The sequence below is a fragment of the Rhinolophus sinicus genome, chromosome 17 (assembly GCF_057876585.1).
Source record: "Rhinolophus sinicus isolate RSI-liver-muscle chromosome 17, RSI-T2T, whole genome shotgun sequence".
NCBI lineage: Eukaryota > Metazoa > Chordata > Mammalia > Chiroptera > Rhinolophidae > Rhinolophus > Rhinolophus sinicus.
Genome location: NC_142517.1, coordinates 29277230 through 29297709, shown reverse-complemented (window position 1 = coordinate 29297709; position 20480 = coordinate 29277230). Strand labels below are relative to the sequence as shown.

Sequence of the window (20480 nt, the reverse complement as noted above, 5' to 3'; positions counted from 1 at the left end):
TGAGTATGTATTATACGATTCCACTTACATTCACTTTAGAAAACGCAAGCTAACCTACAGTGATAGAAATAAGACCAGTAGCTGTCAAGGGACAGGACTGGGGGGATTACAAAGGGGCACAAGAATACTTCTGGGGGTGAGAGATAATGTTCATTATCTTGATTTTGGCGGTGGTTTCACAGGTATACACATATGTCAAAACTCATCGGATTGCACACTTTAAATATGTGCAGTTGTTTATATCTCAATTCTACCTCAATAGAGCTATTAAAAACCAAAAGAATCAAAAGGAGGGAGAAGTGAGAGAAAAAATGGGAATGTGTTTCCAGAGGCAGAATAGGCTAAACATCGAGGATCACAGACACTGAAGGAGAGAAAACCTCATGGATAGACCACTGAGAAAAAGAAGTGAAATTATACTCCATTTAGGAAGAGCTGTGCATTGAGGCAGTGGGCACCCCCACCCCACTTGGTGATGTGTGGGGGAGTCCCTTGAGCAGGCAGAAACAGTGATGCTGTGACAGCAGTCCTGGAGAAGCAGGGGAAAAGAGAAACCTGAAAAGAAGGTCCAGGTTTCCCTCAGGATTGTCCAAGCCAGTCCACCAGTCAGAGGAGGCAGGGAGAGGAGACTTTGGGATGAATACAAACGCAGGGGAACAGGACTCCTTTAAACTTGCCACTTTGGTTCTAAATCTGACATCAAAAGCACCCAATACCCTGGACTGTTCTTTCCTCTTTAACTGTGTGTGGCCCTTGAGCCTTCACACACCTGAGGTGACGCAGGACACACCAGGGCAAGACAGTGAGAAACACATGGGTACCAGATGAGCAGGGGCTGGCGAACTGGAAGGGGCACTTCTGGGTCTGCCTCCCATCCTGTGCCAGGCATTGGTGCCAGGCACAGTGGAGCTACTGGGGAATAGGCAGTGCAGTAAGTAACCTTGCTGCCCTCAGGCTCTGACTTGAAGATGAGGGGTTGGGACGTGGAGGAGGGGTCTGGGCTGCCTGAGATGACGCAGATTTGCCTCGGAGCAGCCAGCCCTGAGAAGACAGCAGGAAGTTAGGTCACCAAAGTGTTCCCTTTAGAACTCCTCAGGCACCTCTGTGCTCTGACACTGACAGTTCCTGGCAGCATCCAAGCTCACCCTGTCGCTGGCGCCTGGCACCAAGGGAGAGATTGGCTGCTCACACCCTTCAAGAAAGTTCAGCTCTAGGTTTTACATCCCACCAAAACATTGTGGGTTTTTGTGGTTTTTAAATTTGCCTCTAAATCTTCCCTGGGTGAGGGAAAACTGATTGTCCATGTATTTTTGAGACCTCACTGCCTCCTTTTGAGCGTATTGCTGCAGCTGAGAGAAGAAAGGAGACCCGGATATGGAGTGAGAAGACCTGAATTCTATCATGGTTTTGCTCTGCAGAACTCAAAGTTACTCCATTAAAACAAACCAAAACCAAACACTGTCAAAGAGAAGAGACTTGTACGTAATGGAATTTTGATTACTTTCTAGTTTACTTCTGACCTTAATACTAAGGACGTACAAAAAAAGGACTAATGATTGGGAAACGCTTTTTAAGTTATTTCAGGGAGGTGGGGGCTCTTTCCTTTGATTTCAAATTATTTTGAGCATTAAAATAGGAGAAAGAAAATCTAGTCTGGTGTCAGCAGAAAGAATAAAACCCCTTCCTAAGTTTCTCTTTGGGACCTTAGGTCAATCACTGCACTCTGGGCCTCAGTTTCCTCAATTGTAAAATGAGAGGGTTGGCTTAGCTCTGTGGTGTGTGGGTCATTCATTGATCATTCCTTGGACATTTGAGAACCTATTACATCCCAGGGACTGTTGCCGACACTAGGTTACAGCAATTAAATGACAGGCAAGACTCCTGCACTCTAATTAGATTCTAGAGAGGCTAAAAATGAAAGAGAAGGAAACAAGATCATGTCAGGGAGCGATAAGCACTAAGAAAACACCCGGGGAGTCCTGAGTAGGGGGAGAGTGTCTTCCTGTACCGTAAGGAGTGTGGTGGGGCCAGCCTCTCTGTGGAGGTGAGAGCTGAGTAGAGTCTGGGATGAGAAGCAGCCAGACACCTGCTTTGGAAAGAGAATGGCCAGAAGCCCTGAGGAGGGAATAAGCTTATGTGGTTCTCTTCACAGGTGAAAGAAAAACCTACCCTTCTTTTTCATTTTATACCCCCCCTCCCAATAGTACGTAGTGATCCCATTTAAATGTATGTATGCACAATTTTTTTAAAGAGTAGCAAAAATATTATTTGATTTGAACAACTCCAAGAAAGTCTGTTTCTTTTACACAACTCCTTCGTTGTTCCCAAATTTCTGTGCTCATGATTAAAATACACCCACTTATTCCAGGCAGAAGTAAACAGGATTTAAGTCAGTGTTTTCCAAACTTTTATGACAGTGATCCACAGTGAGAAATAAATCTTACATTGGGACCTAAAAACGAAACCATAGTTTTAAAAAGCTAAGCTGACCACGACTACCTGCAATGTACTACGTAGTACATTCTACTTTATTAAATACTAAAGTGATTTCATCGGTAACTTATACTTTGAAAAACACACACACTATTTTAAACTAACATTGGCTCATAATTTTGTTCAAAGACAAACCAAAACATGGAAAAATTCAATATTAAACAACCTCAAAGTCCACTTGGCCCCTCTTCTTTTTTCTTTACACACACTTGCATTAAAGCAACGGAACCCAAATTTCTCTGTGTGACTTACAGAGGAAATGCCCAGAGGGGACATTTTTAGGAGGCTTGTGTGAGTATGGGGGAGGAAAGGAACCCAAATATGCACAATGTTCACTAGGTGAGGAGATACCTTTGGTTTCCAAGATTGCCCAAGAAGGAAAAATTCAGTCTTCACAAAAACAAGAAGAGAAAGGGTGTGTGTGTGTGTGTGTGTGTGTGTGTGTGTGTGTGTATTGGGGAAGGGGAAGCTGCTAGTAAACTATTACATTTTAAGTATCCAGAGGGTATTTTGCATTTCTACCTCCCCTCACCACAATTCCAGTTCCACATAGACAGGTGAGTAACTGCAGCACTGAGAATCATACCTCAAATTTAACATATAACACAGGGATGCTCAATAATACCTTGTTTAATAACTTTTGAATACTGGATGTCACCATCACATCCTAACTTTGCATGTATTCCTAATTATCACATTTTCCTGAAATGTATAAATGTCGTGCAAAAGTAAATGAAACATTTATCTTCAGGTTATTGTTGAAGTCCAAGGAGCTTAATGAGGTATTTTTTTTCCCAAACACTAAGTGGGAAAAGGATGTTTTCTGTTCCAAGGAAAAAGATATCTATTGGCTGGAATAGAAAGATTCCATGTCTGCTAGGGGCCATGTAAAGCTAGGATTAAAACGAGTGTGTTAATTTAATAGGTAGTTTCTCAAGGAACAGTACCAGTGGGCTCAGTCAGCCAAGGGCTCTCACAGATGGAAACCGGGCCAATTTCTCCGTGAAACGCAGTTACCATCCTCACCCCTGAAGTCAGAAGTGCACGCACCCAATTTCCAGTAGCCCCAGGGCCCTGGAGCCGAAAAATGACACCCGCAAGCCAGCACTTCCCCACACTGCCACACAGCTGCCACACACAGAAAGCAGCACATGGAAACCCTGCCCTTCAGCCCCATTTAGGAAATCATTAATGATTTCAAATTACAACTGTTGCTTTACCTCAAAAAGGTGATAAACAGGAGAGCTACATTCATGATGCTTTCTTTCACGTCATTTATCTGCTCTCCTCTCAGAGTCAAAAAAAATATATTGAGACAAGTATGAACCTGCCAGGGCGCGTCATTAAAGATGCAGCCCTCTTTCCTTCCCTTTCCCACTCCAGCACTCCCTCCTCTCAGGATTTCCTGCGTGAAGGCAGTGACCTCCGGTGAGGAAGTGCAAGAGGCTCCTTATCACAACAAGGGGGATTCATCGGAGGAGGAGTGAGTCGGAGACGGAGGCTGGCTCCCCTCCGTCATCCTAGCAGGTTAAGTCATAATTCACTCCTTTCCCCCAGGTCAACAATAGGCCCGGTTTCCGAAAGGAGAAAAGTCTTAGAGGAAGGCGGTGACCCATTCAAACACAGGAGCATCCGCTAAGACGCGAGAAGGAACAAGCCCTGCTGCCAAACCAGAGGTGTGGGCCGGCGAGTGTGTGCGTGTGCACGGGGACAGCCTATACATGGGCGAGACAGCAGTGGCAACGGAGACCCGCCACGGTTGACAAAGCCACAACTATTACGACTTGAAATACCACCCGCAGGCACTGGCTTCGGTGCCAAAATCTCCCCGGATTTATTTTCAGGCAAGTGACTCACAACGTCGTCTCCCTAAGTAATTCCATTAAAATGAGTCGCCGGTTCCACTAACCCGACTTTCCGCTGCCCTCTGGCTGCCCCTCCCTCCACTCCGCCCAACCAGCAAACCCAGACAGCTAGAGCAACCGTACCCCTGGGGAGCAGCAGGCAGGCTCTCCCCCCGCCCGGCCCCCAGCCTCGGGGACGGATGAATGGGGCCGCGTGCGGAGTGTGCGCGGGCTGTGTACGCGTGTGTGCGCGCGTGGGCACGCACCCAGGCCAACTTACGGAGGTGGAGTTGGTCCTCGTCTGGCCTTGGTTCCGTACCTCCTGCTCCCGGAACTGCAACCCAGCCAGATGCTTCTCCAGCGCCTCCCAGTCCATTGGGGGCATTGGGGGCTCCTCCGGGACGCACGTCCCGCCGTCCGTGGGCTGAAGGCAGAGGCCCCCAGCCGCCGGGCCCCGGCTGCCGCGCCGAACCCCCGCTGGCTGGGGCTTCTGGGCCGCCCGGCAAGGGCCCCGAGAACTGCTCGGCCATCCGGCCACCACCACGTTGCCATTGTGCCTGAGGTCCTGGGGGTCGTGCGGGTGGACGTTGCCGTTGGGCACTGGGGGCGGCATGGCGGTGGTGGCCCCTCTACCCCCGCCGCCGCCGCCGCTGCGGGTCCTGGCGCTCACGTCCCCCGGCTCCCGGGCCGGACAGCGGTCATCCCGGTACCCTCGCTCGTCGCGCTCGTTCTCCTCTTCCTCCTCCTCGCCGTCCTCCTCCGGCGCCCACTCATCAATCACCTTCTTCTGGTAGACCGGGAAGGGCTCCTCATAGTCCTCCAGGGCAGACACCAAGTCCAGGCTGCCCCCCGGCGACGACGAGGATTTGCACTCGGAGCAAGGGGTCACTTTGGTGGAGTTGGACTGCGAACTGGCGCGGCTGCTGCTGCTGCTGCTGCCGGCGTCACTGCCTAGATCCATCCCATCCTCTCGGTAATCCTGGGGGGAGGAGGCAGAGAGAGTGAGCCACCGGGCCGAGCCTGCTCCGGCCGCCCGCTGCGAACGCCCGGGCCCAGCGCCCCGCGCCCGCCTCGCGGGAGGTGCGCCCCCCAAGGAGGCCTGCGGGCCGGAGCCGGCACAAGCCTGAGGCATCCCTATCCTAGCCCCCTCCTCTGCCACAACCAGACTTCCTCCGGGTAACGAACCCTCAAATCAGCAAAGGGGGTGCCCAGCCACCGGCGCGCACACTTTCCTTAAGAAGGGGCCTGGGGCGCGCATGGACTTTGTTTTAACCATTTTGCGCCAGGCGCGCCCCTGCGCCCCGCCCCAAGAATTCTCCGAGAACCACTTTCCCAGAGAATTATAATTACCTGGGGGCGGGGACTGAGAAGAAGGTGGGCGGCAACTAAATTTGCACCTCGCTCAGTGCTGGAGACCACCCCGACCCCGGCCAGATCCGCCCCTGCCGGCCGCTAGGATCCCGGCTCCGCTCGCTAGCTGAGCTTTACTTTCTAAGGAGCGGTCCGCAGCTCGGAGGTCTCGCTCCCGCCTCCGCGCCTCCCGGGCCGGCCCCTCCTCTGCTCGCCGGAAAGCTCGGGGTGGGGGGCGTTCTGGGCTCCCGCCCGGGAGGGCGGCCCCCTCCGCCCCCAAAGGTGTGACGGGCCGGGGCGCGGCGACTGTCGCTGCAGGCGCCGCCGCCGCCCTGGGGAGGAAGGACGCGCCCTCTCGGCGGCGGAGCCGTCCCGCCACGGAGCATGCCCAGAGGCTGCCGGGCGCGGTGCAGTCCGCTCTCCCGGTTTTCGCGGCAGCAGGCTGGGGCGGGGGGCCGGGCAGCGATGGGGCTGGAGAAGCTGGGAAAAAGCCCGAAGGAAGGGAGTGCGGGGTGTTAGGGGCGCAGAACCTTACAATTAGCATGGGGCTGCGCCCTGGGGAGGGTGGTGAATTTTAAGCCCCAGACACATTCGTATTTTCTGGGCGCGCCTCAAGCCCTGGCTGGGGGTCTCGTTACCCCTCCTGAGCCTCCCGACATCCCAAAGTGCGGACCCCGCGCCTTCTAACCCACGGGAAAGTCCCCAGTGACCCCCTGAGGACCTCCCTCTCCCACACGCGCACGTACACAAGCCCATGTGGGAGCCCGAATGACGTGTGCTCGGTGGTCATGCCCCATCATTTCCCTCCCACCTTCCTCCTCGCAGCTTCCTCTGCTCCATCGCCCAACTCCAGTCGCCGGGCTGTCTCCCCTTCCAAGTTCAGGCTGTGGGTGGAACCTGTTGCTCTAGCTCACGTCTCCTTCCCTCCTGGCTGCGCGCTGAGGATGACCTCAGAGAGGTGTGTGTATGGGGAATGAAGGGGTGAGCGTGAGATGGGAATGATACCTGGCATGGTGGGGAAGGTTCTGGCGAGCCTCCAAAGTCCCCTCTGACCACCTCCAAACATGGAGGCATTAAAGGAAGAGATCAGGTGACATGCTCCTGGCACATTCGCTGGCTTCCTTCAATTTTTCAGGAAACTGAGTCAAAGAGCCCTATGCTGGGTTTTTCAACTAGATGGGGTGAGGTGTGTGGAATCTGTGTATATGTATATTGAATCACCATGGTGTACACTTTAAATACCTTACAATTTTATGTCAATTATACCTCAAGAAAGCTGTGGATGGGGGTTGTACAAAGAAAAATAGCACTTCATTTTACAATGGATTGAAGAAAACCAGTTTCCCTGAACTCCAGATTTGAGCCTGTTACTAATTATTACCAGGGAATTCTAGCCTGGACCAGGCCACTAGCCTGACTTCGCACTGTCCAGATGCCAGACGGAGGATGGGGGAATGCTTGGGATTCTTTAGGAGGGAGTGGCTGCCACCCTGACATTTCTTCTAGGTCTAATGGGATTGGGTGCAGAGACCCTTTGTTGAAGTGATTTCAGTAAAGTGAGACTCCTTCCTCTGCTAGGTAGGCCTGAGCCAGAGATAAGCTTCTGACTTGTCTGCAAGCAGCAATCTTATGAATAACAGGAAAAGGGACCTTCTGTTCTGGCCCCTTTACAGCTCTTTACAGGACTGATTATAACTTAGAATGTCTTTTAGGGTAACATCTGTCAACAGCCTGCCTTATGCTCCAAATATGGTTTGATTTTGAGGTTGCTGCGGAGCCCTGGGTCAGCTTGGCTGCCCCCTGTGGGAAGGAGGTGGCCCTGTGAGTGTGCAGAGATGTGGGTAGGAAGCGTTATGTGCTGGGAACCAGATAGCTCCTTTTCAAGTAGTCACCATGTGACTTGGTAAGTCTTAGGTCAGAGAAAGCTCCCTGCTCTGTGGCAGGACACAGGTAAATAGATAAGTATCGATCAACTGGGGTGATAAGGGACGGTTGTGGTCTCAGTCCAATTTTTAAACATTAGGACCTCCTCAACCACCCACCCAGAATCCTTCCTCGGTTTCGGCTCATTCCCCTGGTGACCAGATGGTCTGTGTTCAGGGAATGCAAAAGAAGGCCTTAGAAAAAACATTTGGCAAGGTACATGCACTGCCAAAAATGCATGGCATTTCAAAGCCAAATAGAAATATCTTTGAATTATCTGTCCTTTTAAATTATTCTCTAACCAGATATTCTGGATCAGATAGGAAACTACCAGGTTTCCTTTTTTTTTTTTTTTCCTTTTCTTTTCATGCAAGGTGTCTGGCTAGCCCAGCTTCCATTCTGTTTCCAGCTTTCCCTCGTCTGCCAAGAACCCTCCCACTTTGGAACAGGAAGCCCTGCCAACTACTAGGCCAGCAACAGTCTACAGCTATGTCCAACAGGATGGAGAGATGATTTGCAAAGTGATTGAAAGATCCTGTTTTCCTGGTTACAGAAAGTCTCCTCAAGTTAGGGGCTTAGGGTTGACAGATTTGTCCCCTGCAACCTCTGTAAATTAAACAGCAGAGATGTAAGTCAAGTGGGAGTCATCTCAGACCAGCACCTTCCCCCATCAGTTACCAAGTCCTGTCCCTCTCAAAGACCCACTGTCCCCACCGTGGTCTAGACTCTGTGCCCTGAAATTACTGAACAGTCTCCCAACTATCTCTGCCCATTCTCCTCATTGCCCTTAAAGGAATCGCTTCCCGCCGAACCTTCCCCAACTTCTTTTAGCAAATTTCTATTCATCCTTTAAGTCTTAGGTTAAATGTCACCTCCTCCTAGAAGACTTCCCTGATTCTTTATACCTTCGCAATGGCGCTGGGTGACCTTTTTGAGGTCCTATGACACTCACTGAACTTACCACACACAGTGTATTGAGGTTGCTATTTAATTGCTTATCTTCTCTACTACTCAAGAAATCCATTTTATATGAAGACCCAGGCCACATATACATATAAAAACATGTAACTGAAAAAAAGTTTCATAAAACTCATATTTTGTAAAATCCTATCCTATTCATTTAAAACAAAATGCAGTCACACCTTATTACATTGATTTCACAACCCTTAAATGGGTCAGGGCTCCTAGTACAAAAAGTACTCTAAATTCCATGAAGGGTGGGGCCATTTCTGTGGTTTTCATGGTAACTGGAATGGAGTAGGAGCTTCATCAATATTTGTTGCTAGTTATTCATTATAATAACATTTAATTCATTAAGTCCTCAAAACCCTACGAAGAAACTATTATCCCTATTTATGAGGATGCTGAAGACAGTGACATTTAGTAACTTGCCTGAGGTCAAAAAGCTGGAAAGCTAGGTGGCAAAGCCAGGATTTGAACCTGGGAAGTTTGGCTTCAGAACCCTGGCTCTTAGTCACTCTGCTAACATATCCCTTGGTCTGGAGGCATATGGATGAATTCACCAAGCAAAAATGTCACAAGGGTCTCCTTTCAACAACCTCAAACTAGATCCCAGTTACCTGCTCTGCAGAGGCTCCTTGGGCAGTAGCTATGTCTATGTAGAGAAGAAGGCAGCTGGCAGGAGCAGCTGCTCTCCTCTGCTCACATGTGCTCGCCCTCCTCAACTGTCAACAAGTTCAGCAGTACTCAGCAAGTTGGGAGAGTTCATTGTGCAAAGGCACAGTACAGACACCTCAGAAAAGAAAATTTCACATTGTTCTATGAACTACATGCCGGAAGTTCCCCCCAAAACAAATCCTTTAACAAGGAAGCCACCATGAGATTGGGTTATTCATTTTTGTCACGGATAGGGAACTGTCTGGAATAATACTCAAAGGGTAGGGATGACAGCATGTTCCTCAGAGGTCAGTGCTGTTTATAGGACTATAATCCATAAAGGCAACATTTGAGAAAAGACATGATTGAAATATTTAAATCATAAGGAGTTTGAATAGGTGGGGAAAAGATTTATTTACAAAATCCCAGACGAATTCTGAAGTTAGCAGCCCTAATGTTGAACCTTGTGTAAGTTGTAGCATTTAGAGTAACAAAGAAGTCACTGGCAATGGGGTTTGTATTTCATCTTTATTACATGAATTACATGCAAGTCACATGATGCTCTCCTGTTTCATCACCTGAATGTAACTACCTGGGAATATTTAACAGCACTGTGGGCGAAGTGTCCTGGGTGTATAACATCTGAGCTTAGTTTCCAGCCCTGTCTCTAACGAGCTGTGTGACCTCAGTTTCCTTAGGGAGGGGGCTAGACTGCATGACTGTATTAAGCAAACAGTAAGAATTAACTGAATGAATGAAAAAGTAAATGAACTAAAGGTTTCTTCCAGCTAAAAGACCCCTTGGATTTCATCCTAGGCATTATAGGAAACATAGTATAAAAATGTCTCTGAATGGTTGCATCACCTTCTTTGTTGGGAGATACAAAGTTGGTTCTGCTACTATTATAATTCAAAACCAAGGTCTCTCTCCCTTAGGTAATTTGAATGCATGATATTTCTCTTTTATTTCTGTAGAGCCAATGGGTTGATCTTAATTTAGTTTGTATGCATAGATACTTTGTAAATGAAATACAGAAAAAAAATTATTTTAGGTGTATATAGGATCCATCTCCAGACCTATACTTTAAAAAAAAGGAAACAAACAAAAAAATCCTTTAAATACATTAGCATCTTAAATGTTTCGATTCTCTAGCAAACCATGAGATTGTATTTATTTCCTACATTTTCCTCAATAAAAATGAAATGGCAAAATCTAGGCAACCTTCGCCCATAAAAGATAGCTCTAATGACTTCTTTTCTAAACCTGAAACCAGGACACTTGGCTTGACAAACACTACAGTACTTACAGACACCAGGTGAATGTATGTTGGAAACGAAGATTACCCTGGAATATCCACGGCATAGTAAATAAGGGAACGCTAATGGCAGCAAAGGGACAGTGTCTTGATCAGTGAAAAATCACATAGAGTGTCAGTCAGGACCTCAGCATATGGCTGCACAGAATGTGCCCTCTATGGTGCCAGGAGGATTGTGAACTGCACCACAGGTACCTGCCAGGAGGGACAATTTGGCACCATTCTCATAGATGAAATTTAATGTAAAGAGCATTCGCTGGAGTTGTGCAGTGCACCACAGACCACAGAGGCCCTATTGCGAATTTCATTGGTAGGAAATTTGTTCTCTGTTGACAAGAAATGAAGAGGAAGGCTGCTGATTTTTTTCTTAATAAAGTCATAACTCATTGGATGGCATTGAGAAAAACTCAACATCTAAACTCCTAAAAAGAAAAGACCCCCCACCGTCTTTCTTTTTCCACTTTTCTGTCATCCTATACTATTTTCCGTAAGTTCCTAGCGATTCTTGAAAATGCAAGTCTGTAAGCAACTCTGAATGTATTTTTTGAGTTTCTCTGAAGGGTACAGAGTACTTAAAAGGATACTTAGGATAAGCTGGGAAAGTTTGCAGATGCACTGCACGAGCTCAGGGAAGCATTACAAATGCTAGGCACTGAAGCCCGTGTGCACATAACCCCAGGACAAGATGAACTGCCTCGGGTGCAGGCCTTGTATGTTGATTGTTATGCTTGTCAAAGAGGAACATCCTCTCAGGATGCTCTAGGAAAGTGAAAACTCTCTTCTGGCCACTTGTTGACATAACTTTGGAAGCACTATAAAATCAAAAAATAGCTCTGGCATTCTCAGTGCAATGCAGGCAGGAGGAATGCATCTGAGAGTGAAGATGGGGGCAGCGTGGTGGAATAGGGGTGAACTCTGCCAAGGCTCTGCCTCTCAGAAGCTCTCCATTTATGGGCAAGACAGTCCCTGCAGCTCGTTGGGCCACTGGCCTCATCACGAAAGCAGAACTGTATGAAATTGTCAGATGCCTCCAAGGGTCAGTCAGGTGAGGCACGTGAGGGAGGCAGCCCAGGTGACAGGGAGTCTCAGGATGAGTCAGTGTATCACTGAACAGCACAGCACAAAGGCATCCATATTAAAACTCAGAACAGCAAGGAGATTTATCCTCAGATTATCCCCGGATCCCCACTTGGACCTCTGCTCTCCCTTCTTGTAAGGTCCCCCGAGTTGTAAGTCTGCATGAAAATTAGAGACACCATACATCTTGGCATATGCAGGACGATCCTGCTTTCTACCTGTTGTCCTGGCATAGTTATTCATGGTGCCCTCCCTCCTTCATTCTCAAAAGTGTCCCAGTTCACGTGATGAATTCTATGATCATCCAAGGTCAGGGTGAAGCATCAATGTCTAAACATAAATCATGGGGAGCAGTATTTGTCAAATCTGCCCACACCTTCAGATGAAGTTAAGTACGTTTGGTGGTGGTGTTTTATCGGTAGAAAAATAATTAATGGAAATGAACTTCCACAATATCCCAACAAAAATGTTTCAATAAAAGCCGTATGTCATGAATTTAAAAACCACAGAAAATATATGAGAGCCTATCAACTTGTGAAAAATGTTCAACTTCATAGTAATCAAAGAGATGCAATTTAAATAATAATGAGGTAACATTTTGCCTGTAAAAATATTTAAAAACTATTTAAAACGATACTACTCAGTGTCAGGATGGGGGTGATCAAAGGAACATTCATATACTACTGGTGGGTTTATACATTGATTGATATAAACTTTCTGGAATACTATGTTTTAAATGTCTTTACAAAGTTTACACCCCATGACCTGTCACTAATTCAACAAATTTATTGAGCACCTATTACATGCTAGGCACTGGGAGATACTGTGGTGAAAGAGACAAATACTATTTTCCCAAAATGAAACTTTAGTGAAAAAAGAGACATTTCAGGGAAAAAACACACAACAATTTAGATTACAACTTGGAGTAAGTACTCAAAGAGTAGACTCATAGGATGCTGAGAGAGCATGTAGGTAGTATGTGTGTTGGGGGACGGATCAGGAAAAGGGTTGATAGCTGAAAAGGGAGGTTAAGGGTATTTATTACAGGTATAGGGAAGATATTTAATGAAGGCTGGAAGAAGCTTAGCACAGTTGAGTAGCTGAGAGGAAACCCCTAGGTTGGAGCAAGACAGTACGGAGAAAAGTAGCAAGAAGTGGGGTTGACATTAAGATCTTTCTCCTACCAGGCACATAAGGGTTATAAAAGCAGACTGACATTTTTTGAAACTTTCTCCATGGTGGAGAATTGCGAAGGGGATAAAAGGACAGGACAGGACAGGAGTGGGTACAGAGAGACCAATTAGGAAGCAAATATAGTAGGTTATGCAGGAAAGAGACGTATGTGGCTTAGGAGGGGTTGGGGAGAGGAGAGAGATGGAAATATTAAAGATATATTTAGCTCGTAGAATCAACAGGCCCTGGTGACTGAATAGATGGGGGTGGTGAGAGAGTGAGAGATGTCACGGATGATTTCCCAGGTTTGTATCATAAGCAGAGGTGACAACATCTCTTTACTGAAATGGGCAATAAAGAGAAGAGAGTTTTTGGTGGGGGAGTAGCAGGAGGGTAGATACTGAATCCCTTTTAGGGCATTTTCCATTTGAGATGGTATATGACATGCAAGTGGAGATGACAACTAGGTACTCAGATATGTAGTCTGGAGCTTAGCAGACAGACCTGGGGCTGGAGACGTAAATATGGGAGTCATCGCATACAGATGGCATTTGAAATCTTAGATATAAGAGGCTCTTCTGGAGACAAATACAGAGAGTGAGAAGAATAGGCCAAGTTTCTAGTCCCGAGGAACTCCATCATTTATAAATCTTGAAGAAGAACGGGTTTATAAGAAAGATAAGGAACAGAATAGGGGGAGGAGACAATAGTTACTCTTTTAAAAATCTAACCTAAGGAAATGAAGATCTAGATTTATGCATAAAGATGCACACTGTGGCATTTACAATAGTGAAAAATTAGCTTCAACCTAAATGTCAAAAAATGGGAAGATGTTTAAATAAATTGTGACATATTCAGCCTGCAGAATAAATGCAGTCAAATGGGATGTTTTTGAAAATTATAACATTAAATGAATGAGGATATACTATTACACATACTATGTGATCCACATTTTAAAAATGAAATGAATATGCTGAGAAAAAGATGTAGTGAAATGTGAACAGTGCTTAACTATGGATGGTAAGATTGCAGGTTGGTTTTTTTTTTTTTACTTTTGTATCTATTTGGTGTTTTTCAATTTATTTACAAGAATCACAAAATAGGTGGTAATATTTTTTTTTTATGAAATGGGACAAATTATGCGTATTTTACTTAAAATGAATGATTCTGATTTGCTGAAGAATTCCATTAAAATAATTGTTCAGAAGAGTTAGAATTTATTTATATAAATTCTGTGATGTAGTCTTTCCAAAAACAAATAATTTTACGGTTCTATAAATCATTTACTAATTTGAAGTTTTTGAATATCAGATTTCCTTTCAAAATATAGACTGAGCCAGCACACTTCTGAAAAAGTTCTGGGAGCAGGGGTTGGGAAACATTTTCTGTAAAGGGCTAAATCATAAATATTTTCAGCTTTGTGGGTCAGTCTCTTGAATATTCTTTTTTTATTTTTATTTTTAAGCAACACTTTAAAAATGTAAAAATTCTTGGCTCTCAGGCCATACGAATACAGATTGCTGTCTGGATTTGGTCCATAGGCCAATTTGGACTGAAGAGTCAGTACAGAAGAACAATGCCTAACTACTTTTTCATTAAAAGCTAACATCATATTGGGATTGTAGCTAGGTGAATCTTGAATTATTAGAGTACTAGAAACAGTTTGGATCTATTTTCAACGAGAAGCAGAATAAATTTCAACGGGAAGCAGTTCTAAAAAGCAAACTTTGGAAAGAAAAAGTGTATATATTTTTAAGGGAAAATCGATCCTGTGCAAGTATGTCAAGAAGTTGGTATTTTTCACCCAGAAAGTAAAAGTAAAGGAAAATGTATTTATTTGCAAAATAAAGAATCTTTTCATATTTCTTCTATGTTAACCTTACATTTTTTGGGATTATGAAGGGAGCGTTGTTGTTATATACAAGAATCTGTTCACTCGTTCATGCCACAAACCTGGGAGCCCTCCTGGTCCCCCTCTTTTCACGTCCCCTCCCTTCATCATCAAATGTACTTAGTGCTGTTAGGGCTCCAAGCAGATTCCTGTTGGTGCCACTACACCCACCCCCGGCTGCTCTGAATATTGGCTGCAAAGGCTCACAGCTATCCTCTCTGTTACAATTTATCCCTTGGCCTTCATCCGGCTAAGGAGAGACCATCTGATCCACATCCTACTTGGCATTTCCTCCTTCCTATCCTGCTTCTCTCACTTCCTTACAGGTTTATCCCTCAATAAAACACCCACACCTAAATCTCTGTGTCAGGTTCTGCTTCTAGGGAACCTGACCTATGACACCAAGTCCCAGTAATTCTACTTCCTAAAAATATTTGGCTTTCTGTCCACTACGTCTCCTTGGAGAAAGGGTGCCCAGCCAGGCTACGCTTATAATTTTACTCTGTGAGTACATTTCAAACTTTAGTGTATGATGTCAATAACTTTTATGAATACCAGGAAATAGTTCTTGTAAAATATGCAACACCCTGTTTCCTCGAAAATAAGACATAGCCGGACAATCGGATCTAATGTGACTTTTGGAGCAAAAATTAATATAAGACCCGGTCTTTATTATATTATAGTAAAATAAGATCGGGTATAATATAATATAATGTAATATAATATAATATAATATAATATAATATAATATAATATAATATAATATTAGACTGGGTCTTATATTAATTTTTGCTCCAAAAGACACATTAGAGCTGATTGTCCAGCTAGGTCTTATTTTCAGGGAAATGGTAGTTATCTGATAAACAAAAATATCCATATGGATAAACAAAAACTTGGAAGAGGTTTAGCTTTCAATTAATATTACTGTATAGAATTATTGCTAGCATTATTAGTATTCGTGAGTGGAAACAGCTGCATCTCCAATATTATCAATTTTGCTAATTGTCACTGATAATATTTTTTAAATTATACTAATAAGTAATAGCCTATAAATAATCTTCTATTATAAGACCTTTCCTTTTTATTACACTGTAATAGGTTTATTGATGCTTAATATGATATGAATATTTGCTGACTCTGAAAAATACCTTTATTAAAATATGCATACGTGTTCAGTTTATCTTCTCGATTACACCTACATTAAAACCTTCAAACTTACGTTTCCAAAAACAGGCTGTGTGCAAGTAGTGGAGCCTATATGACTTGTGACCTCCTGCTCTACTGCATTTTGGTTAATGATTCATAGCAACCTTCAAGAATGAGCACCGAGTAAATCAAAGGGTTCTGGAGGGCTCGCGGGTGCCTGGCAGCCCAAGACTAGACGGAGCACAGGGTGGGATTGAAAGCGTGATGAGCACAAATGCACTGCAACATCCAGAGAGATGGTGTACAAAAGCACAGCGTTTTCCCAATGGAAACGCAACACATTTTCCTAGCTCCATCTGAAATAATTCTCTTTTCACTTTTCCTGTCTCGGAAGTCGGATATTAGCTACTTCTGTACTTTCTCAGTGAAATACATTTTGCTTCAGGTTATTCATAATTATTTTGAACTGCTAACTCTGTTATGAAAACAAAGTCGACCGTTCTTTGGTTTGATAATCACTGAAACTGAGTGTTTAGTGTTTAGTTTGCCATGATTAGTAAATTACCCAGCAACAGAGACGGAAATGCTCTTTTTCTCTCTTGACTTCTTGGAGAAAGGGTTAAAATCAAAACAAAACAGAAACCTCTGAATATGCTGTTATTTTAAGAGAGGCAAACCCAGATCATTCCAATCCCCATGAGTCTATTTCCTAGGAATTTCTTTTCACTGTCATAAAATGACTTCAGGGAGTTACAGCCACATTCCTCAACCTGAGCACAGGTGTAATTGGCCAAAGTCCTGTCCCTGGCTCGGTGGAGGAGCTGGGGTCTGCCTCAGGTGGTTCTGGGCACTGTGCTGAGGGCGGTGGGGTTGACCTGAGCTGGCAGGTGGGGCCAAGGGGTGGTACCTGGGCCTAAGCAGTAAGGCTAAGTCACAATATTTGGCCACCGCCTCCAGGATCTTACCATACATACCATATTCCACCTCTACTCCTACTTAATATTGTTCTTTAAATCAACTCATTTTAAAATTCATTCAAAAGAGAAACTTCGTATCATTTTGATAAATGGAATATAAGTATTATCTGCTAAAATAGCAGTGAAGTGTATGAGTACGTACACTGCATTTCATCAATTTTAAGATACACTTTAAAAAATAATTTTAACACCTCTGAAATTGGGATCTGTTTTAGAATCAATGGCATCTTGCAGTTATAATTGGCACCATCTCTGTTATTCTTAGCAGCACATAAAATAATGAGGTGTTTTACATACCAATGGTATATTAGATTTGATAAAATATAGTATTCTATAAAAACAATTTGATAAAATATAGTAAGTTCTATAATTATCAAACATTTAAAAAATATAAAGTAAAAATGCCAAACAAAAAAATAGAATAAACCAAGTTGACATAAAGTGCATGGCTGAAAATAAGTTTCTTATTGCGAAGAATGGGACTTTTTGATCAAAATAGCTGGATTCTAATTGATAGTTTCAGACACAGAGGAGGATCCACACCAATGAAACATCTGTCAGTTGTTAGATAATCCACACTAAATCTGAACTCACATGAGGATGCGGTTAAATAGCTTAAAAGGTACTTAATTATTTCATCTGTTACGTTTAAGTGTATACATACATTTAAAGCAACTTCCAGAAGTGACACTTCAACATATCACTGACTAAAACACAGAGATGCATGTGGGATTCAGCATGGGAGCCTTTCCCTACCCTTGTGTTTCCCCGCTGACTGCCAGGCTGTTTCCCCGGCGAGGGTTCAGTTATAGAGGGCATGGAACATTTATGGTTATGCCTGAGCACCTCTCCCCTGATTTATGAGGTCCAGGTAAGGCTGATTACCATGGCACGACCTAGCGTTGTCTCATCCTATGCAATCTTCTCTGCGAAATCACAGGTTTTCTGTGCTCATTCCCCTCCCCTCGTTGAATAGATACGAATGTAAATCCAAGACTGTCAAAAGACGTTTGTCTATCACCTAAAAATTATTGTGTACCACACTCTGGGAAACACTTGTCTGGATGAAGAACCAAGTGGGAAGGACTCAGGCGGGACAGGGAACATGGTTACAACTAGAGCCAGATGGGTCAGGTGGGTTGAGGAGGGCACTTAGGAGGCAAACACTGGAGGGGCTTCCAGGCCAGCCCTCTGGAGAACAGCCCAGGTAGGGAGGTGTGACCTGAAGGAGATAGCAGCATTCATTTATCCATTCCGCTGTTCATTCAGTTTCTCATTCATTCAAATACCTACTATGTGCCAGCTACTGGGTTGGGTTCTGGGGAGAAAGAGTTATGGTGTAGAAAGGACACGAAGAATGTCACTGATTCCAGTTGGGTTTCAAAGGATTAGGATGGACACAAAGAGTGCTATGAGAAAAGGTATTGGAGGGGGCATTTAACTCAATGTGGACAGCTCAGGGAGGCCTTCCAAACGGAGTGATACTTGAATTGAGTCTTGAGATATAAACAAAACTTGCTGAAGTCCCCCAGAGGCAGAATGATGGACATTCCAATCTCGGGGAACAGTATGGTCAGAAGTTTGGAGGTGAGAGAAAGCACGGTCTGTTACCCACAAATGAAGGAAGCTTGGTATAGCTGAAAAAGAGTGACTATGACAGGATGACAGGGAAAGAGGCTAGAAATAGTAGGAAAGCAAGGATGTGAAGGATACTGAACTTGAATTTGAACTTGAAGGATTTTAAGCCAGAAATGGCTGGATTACATACATGTTTCATGTGTTGAGTGATGCTGAGAAAAAGGAAACTGTAACGAAACATAATCTGAAAGTCTTAGCCGCGGTGCTAGACAGTCACCACACAGAGATTGGCATCATTTTAAAAAATGGTTCAAAGGGCCAGTGGGCTGCTGAAAGAGAGTGAAAGAGCAGACGATTAGCATGGCAGATGGGAGGCATTGGACAAACCACACATCAGCTCAAAACAATCTCCCAGGTGAGAACAAGAGTTTGGAAATGAAGGAAGAGGAGGAGCAAGGGCTGAACTTTGTAGTGAACCTAGAGGAAGGGCTGAACCACCATAAATGACAATGACAAGGACAGCTAGAGGACGGTGGAGGAATTCCCTTTCTCTAAGTCCTAAGATAATTCACAGGACCAACTGTATATCTGCGTATATTTTTTTTGGTTTCTTAAAAAATAACTTTATGTTATGGAAGTACTTCAAATATTTACATAATTGAATAGTGCAATGAACTCCGGTATCTCCATCACCCAGCTCTGGCAATCTTATTTCACCTATAACCCTCCTTTTCCCTCCACCCCTACCAGATTATTTTGAAGCAAACCCCAGACATCATATCATTTTAAGACAATGGTCTTTATCCTCAACCCAAACCTTTGTCAGGATGTGATGAAACTACGGATACTTAGAAAAACACTGAAAATTAACAACTATCGAAGAAAAGTCTACTCTTAAATAAAGAGAAATTAAAAATAAGACAATATAAACATTATTATCAGTTATTTGGAAAAAAGGGCACCATAGAATAATGTATAAATAGCACCAATCTGGTAAACAAGGTTCCTAGCAAAATCCTATGACATGAATTAAACTAATGAGGTTAAATATATGATCAGAAAACAAGAAAATTTAATTTAAAATTGTGTACACTAAAGCATCAAAGAAGTAAGCTATGAAATAACTATGAGGTCGGAAAGAGAAAACTGAAAGCAGAAGGAGAGCTGGGCTGAGGGTAGGATGGGGAAGCAAATTAAATGGACGTTAGAATATAGTCCAGCCCATTTAAAAGAGATTCCAATTAACTCCTTCATATGACCATTACTTACTGAGCACTTGCCAAGTGCAGGGCACGGTTCTTGTGTCTGGAATGTCACATGCCTTCGGTAAAACACCTTGGCTGCTTAAAGAAGTGGCAACCAAGACCTGGGGGCCAGCAGCTGCCTCTGCCTGGTTCTGCCTGAATTTCATCCAGATTCTTTATTAAACACCTGGCTCCTTGAGAAATGGAGGCAACTGGAAGGGGTTCAAAGAAGTGGAACAGAAAATAATTAGAGGACAAGATTGATTTTAACAGAACGATCAAAGGAACCAAACACACGGAACTTGGCTAAGCCAGGGCTCAGGGAAAACAATGAGCTATTTGAGGCATGTGAAGAGTGAAGTAAAATAGGAAATACTGAGCTGGTGCACAGAGCATAATGGAGAGCCCTGGGGCGGAGACCCACACGGGCTGAGGGCAGGACTAGGTGCTCACCGGCCCAGCATAGCACGGCACGGCAGCCCACCTGGTCACAGCGGATGTTAAACAGCCTTCTGTTCAATGGCTTCCTTGGGGTAAAACACCGGCTTCCAGAGAGTAGGCATTACTTTTAACTTTTCAACTTTGGGAAAGAAAGTGTGCTGAACCAGTCCTGCCCAGTCCTGCCCTGACAAGCAGGCTGGGGTATGTGTGTGTGTGGTGGGGGGAGGGAATGATTCTCTCTCAAATGTAACTCATAGATAAATTCTAACGCACCTCACTCCCACAACATTTTTCCCAGTCAGCAAAAATTTTACCAGTGGAGGCAGAGATAAAGAGAGGGAGGGAGATGGGAAGGAGGAGAGAGAGAGAGAGAGACAGAGAGAGACAGAGAGAGAGAGAGAGAGAGAGAGA

The 20480-nt window shown here is 44.4% G+C and overlaps 1 protein-coding gene across 7 annotated transcripts in view; it reads right to left on the bottom strand.

Annotated features, from left to right (window-relative positions):
* Window positions 1-20480, bottom strand: part of SCHIP1 (schwannomin interacting protein 1) — a 670730-nt gene that overhangs the window by 107461 nt on the left and 542789 nt on the right. For 4 of the 7 annotated variants that reach the window (XM_019731976.3, XM_074327035.2, XM_019731977.3 and 1 more), the window contains one exon: window positions 4618-5316. In XM_019731976.3, coding sequence (XP_019587535.3) covers window positions 4618-5316 — 699 coding nt within the window. Of the gene's footprint in view, window positions 1-4617; window positions 5317-5687; window positions 6062-20480 lie in introns of those variants that run through there. The other 3 variants (XM_019731978.3, XM_074327067.2, XM_019731979.3) reach the window with 3 other exon arrangements.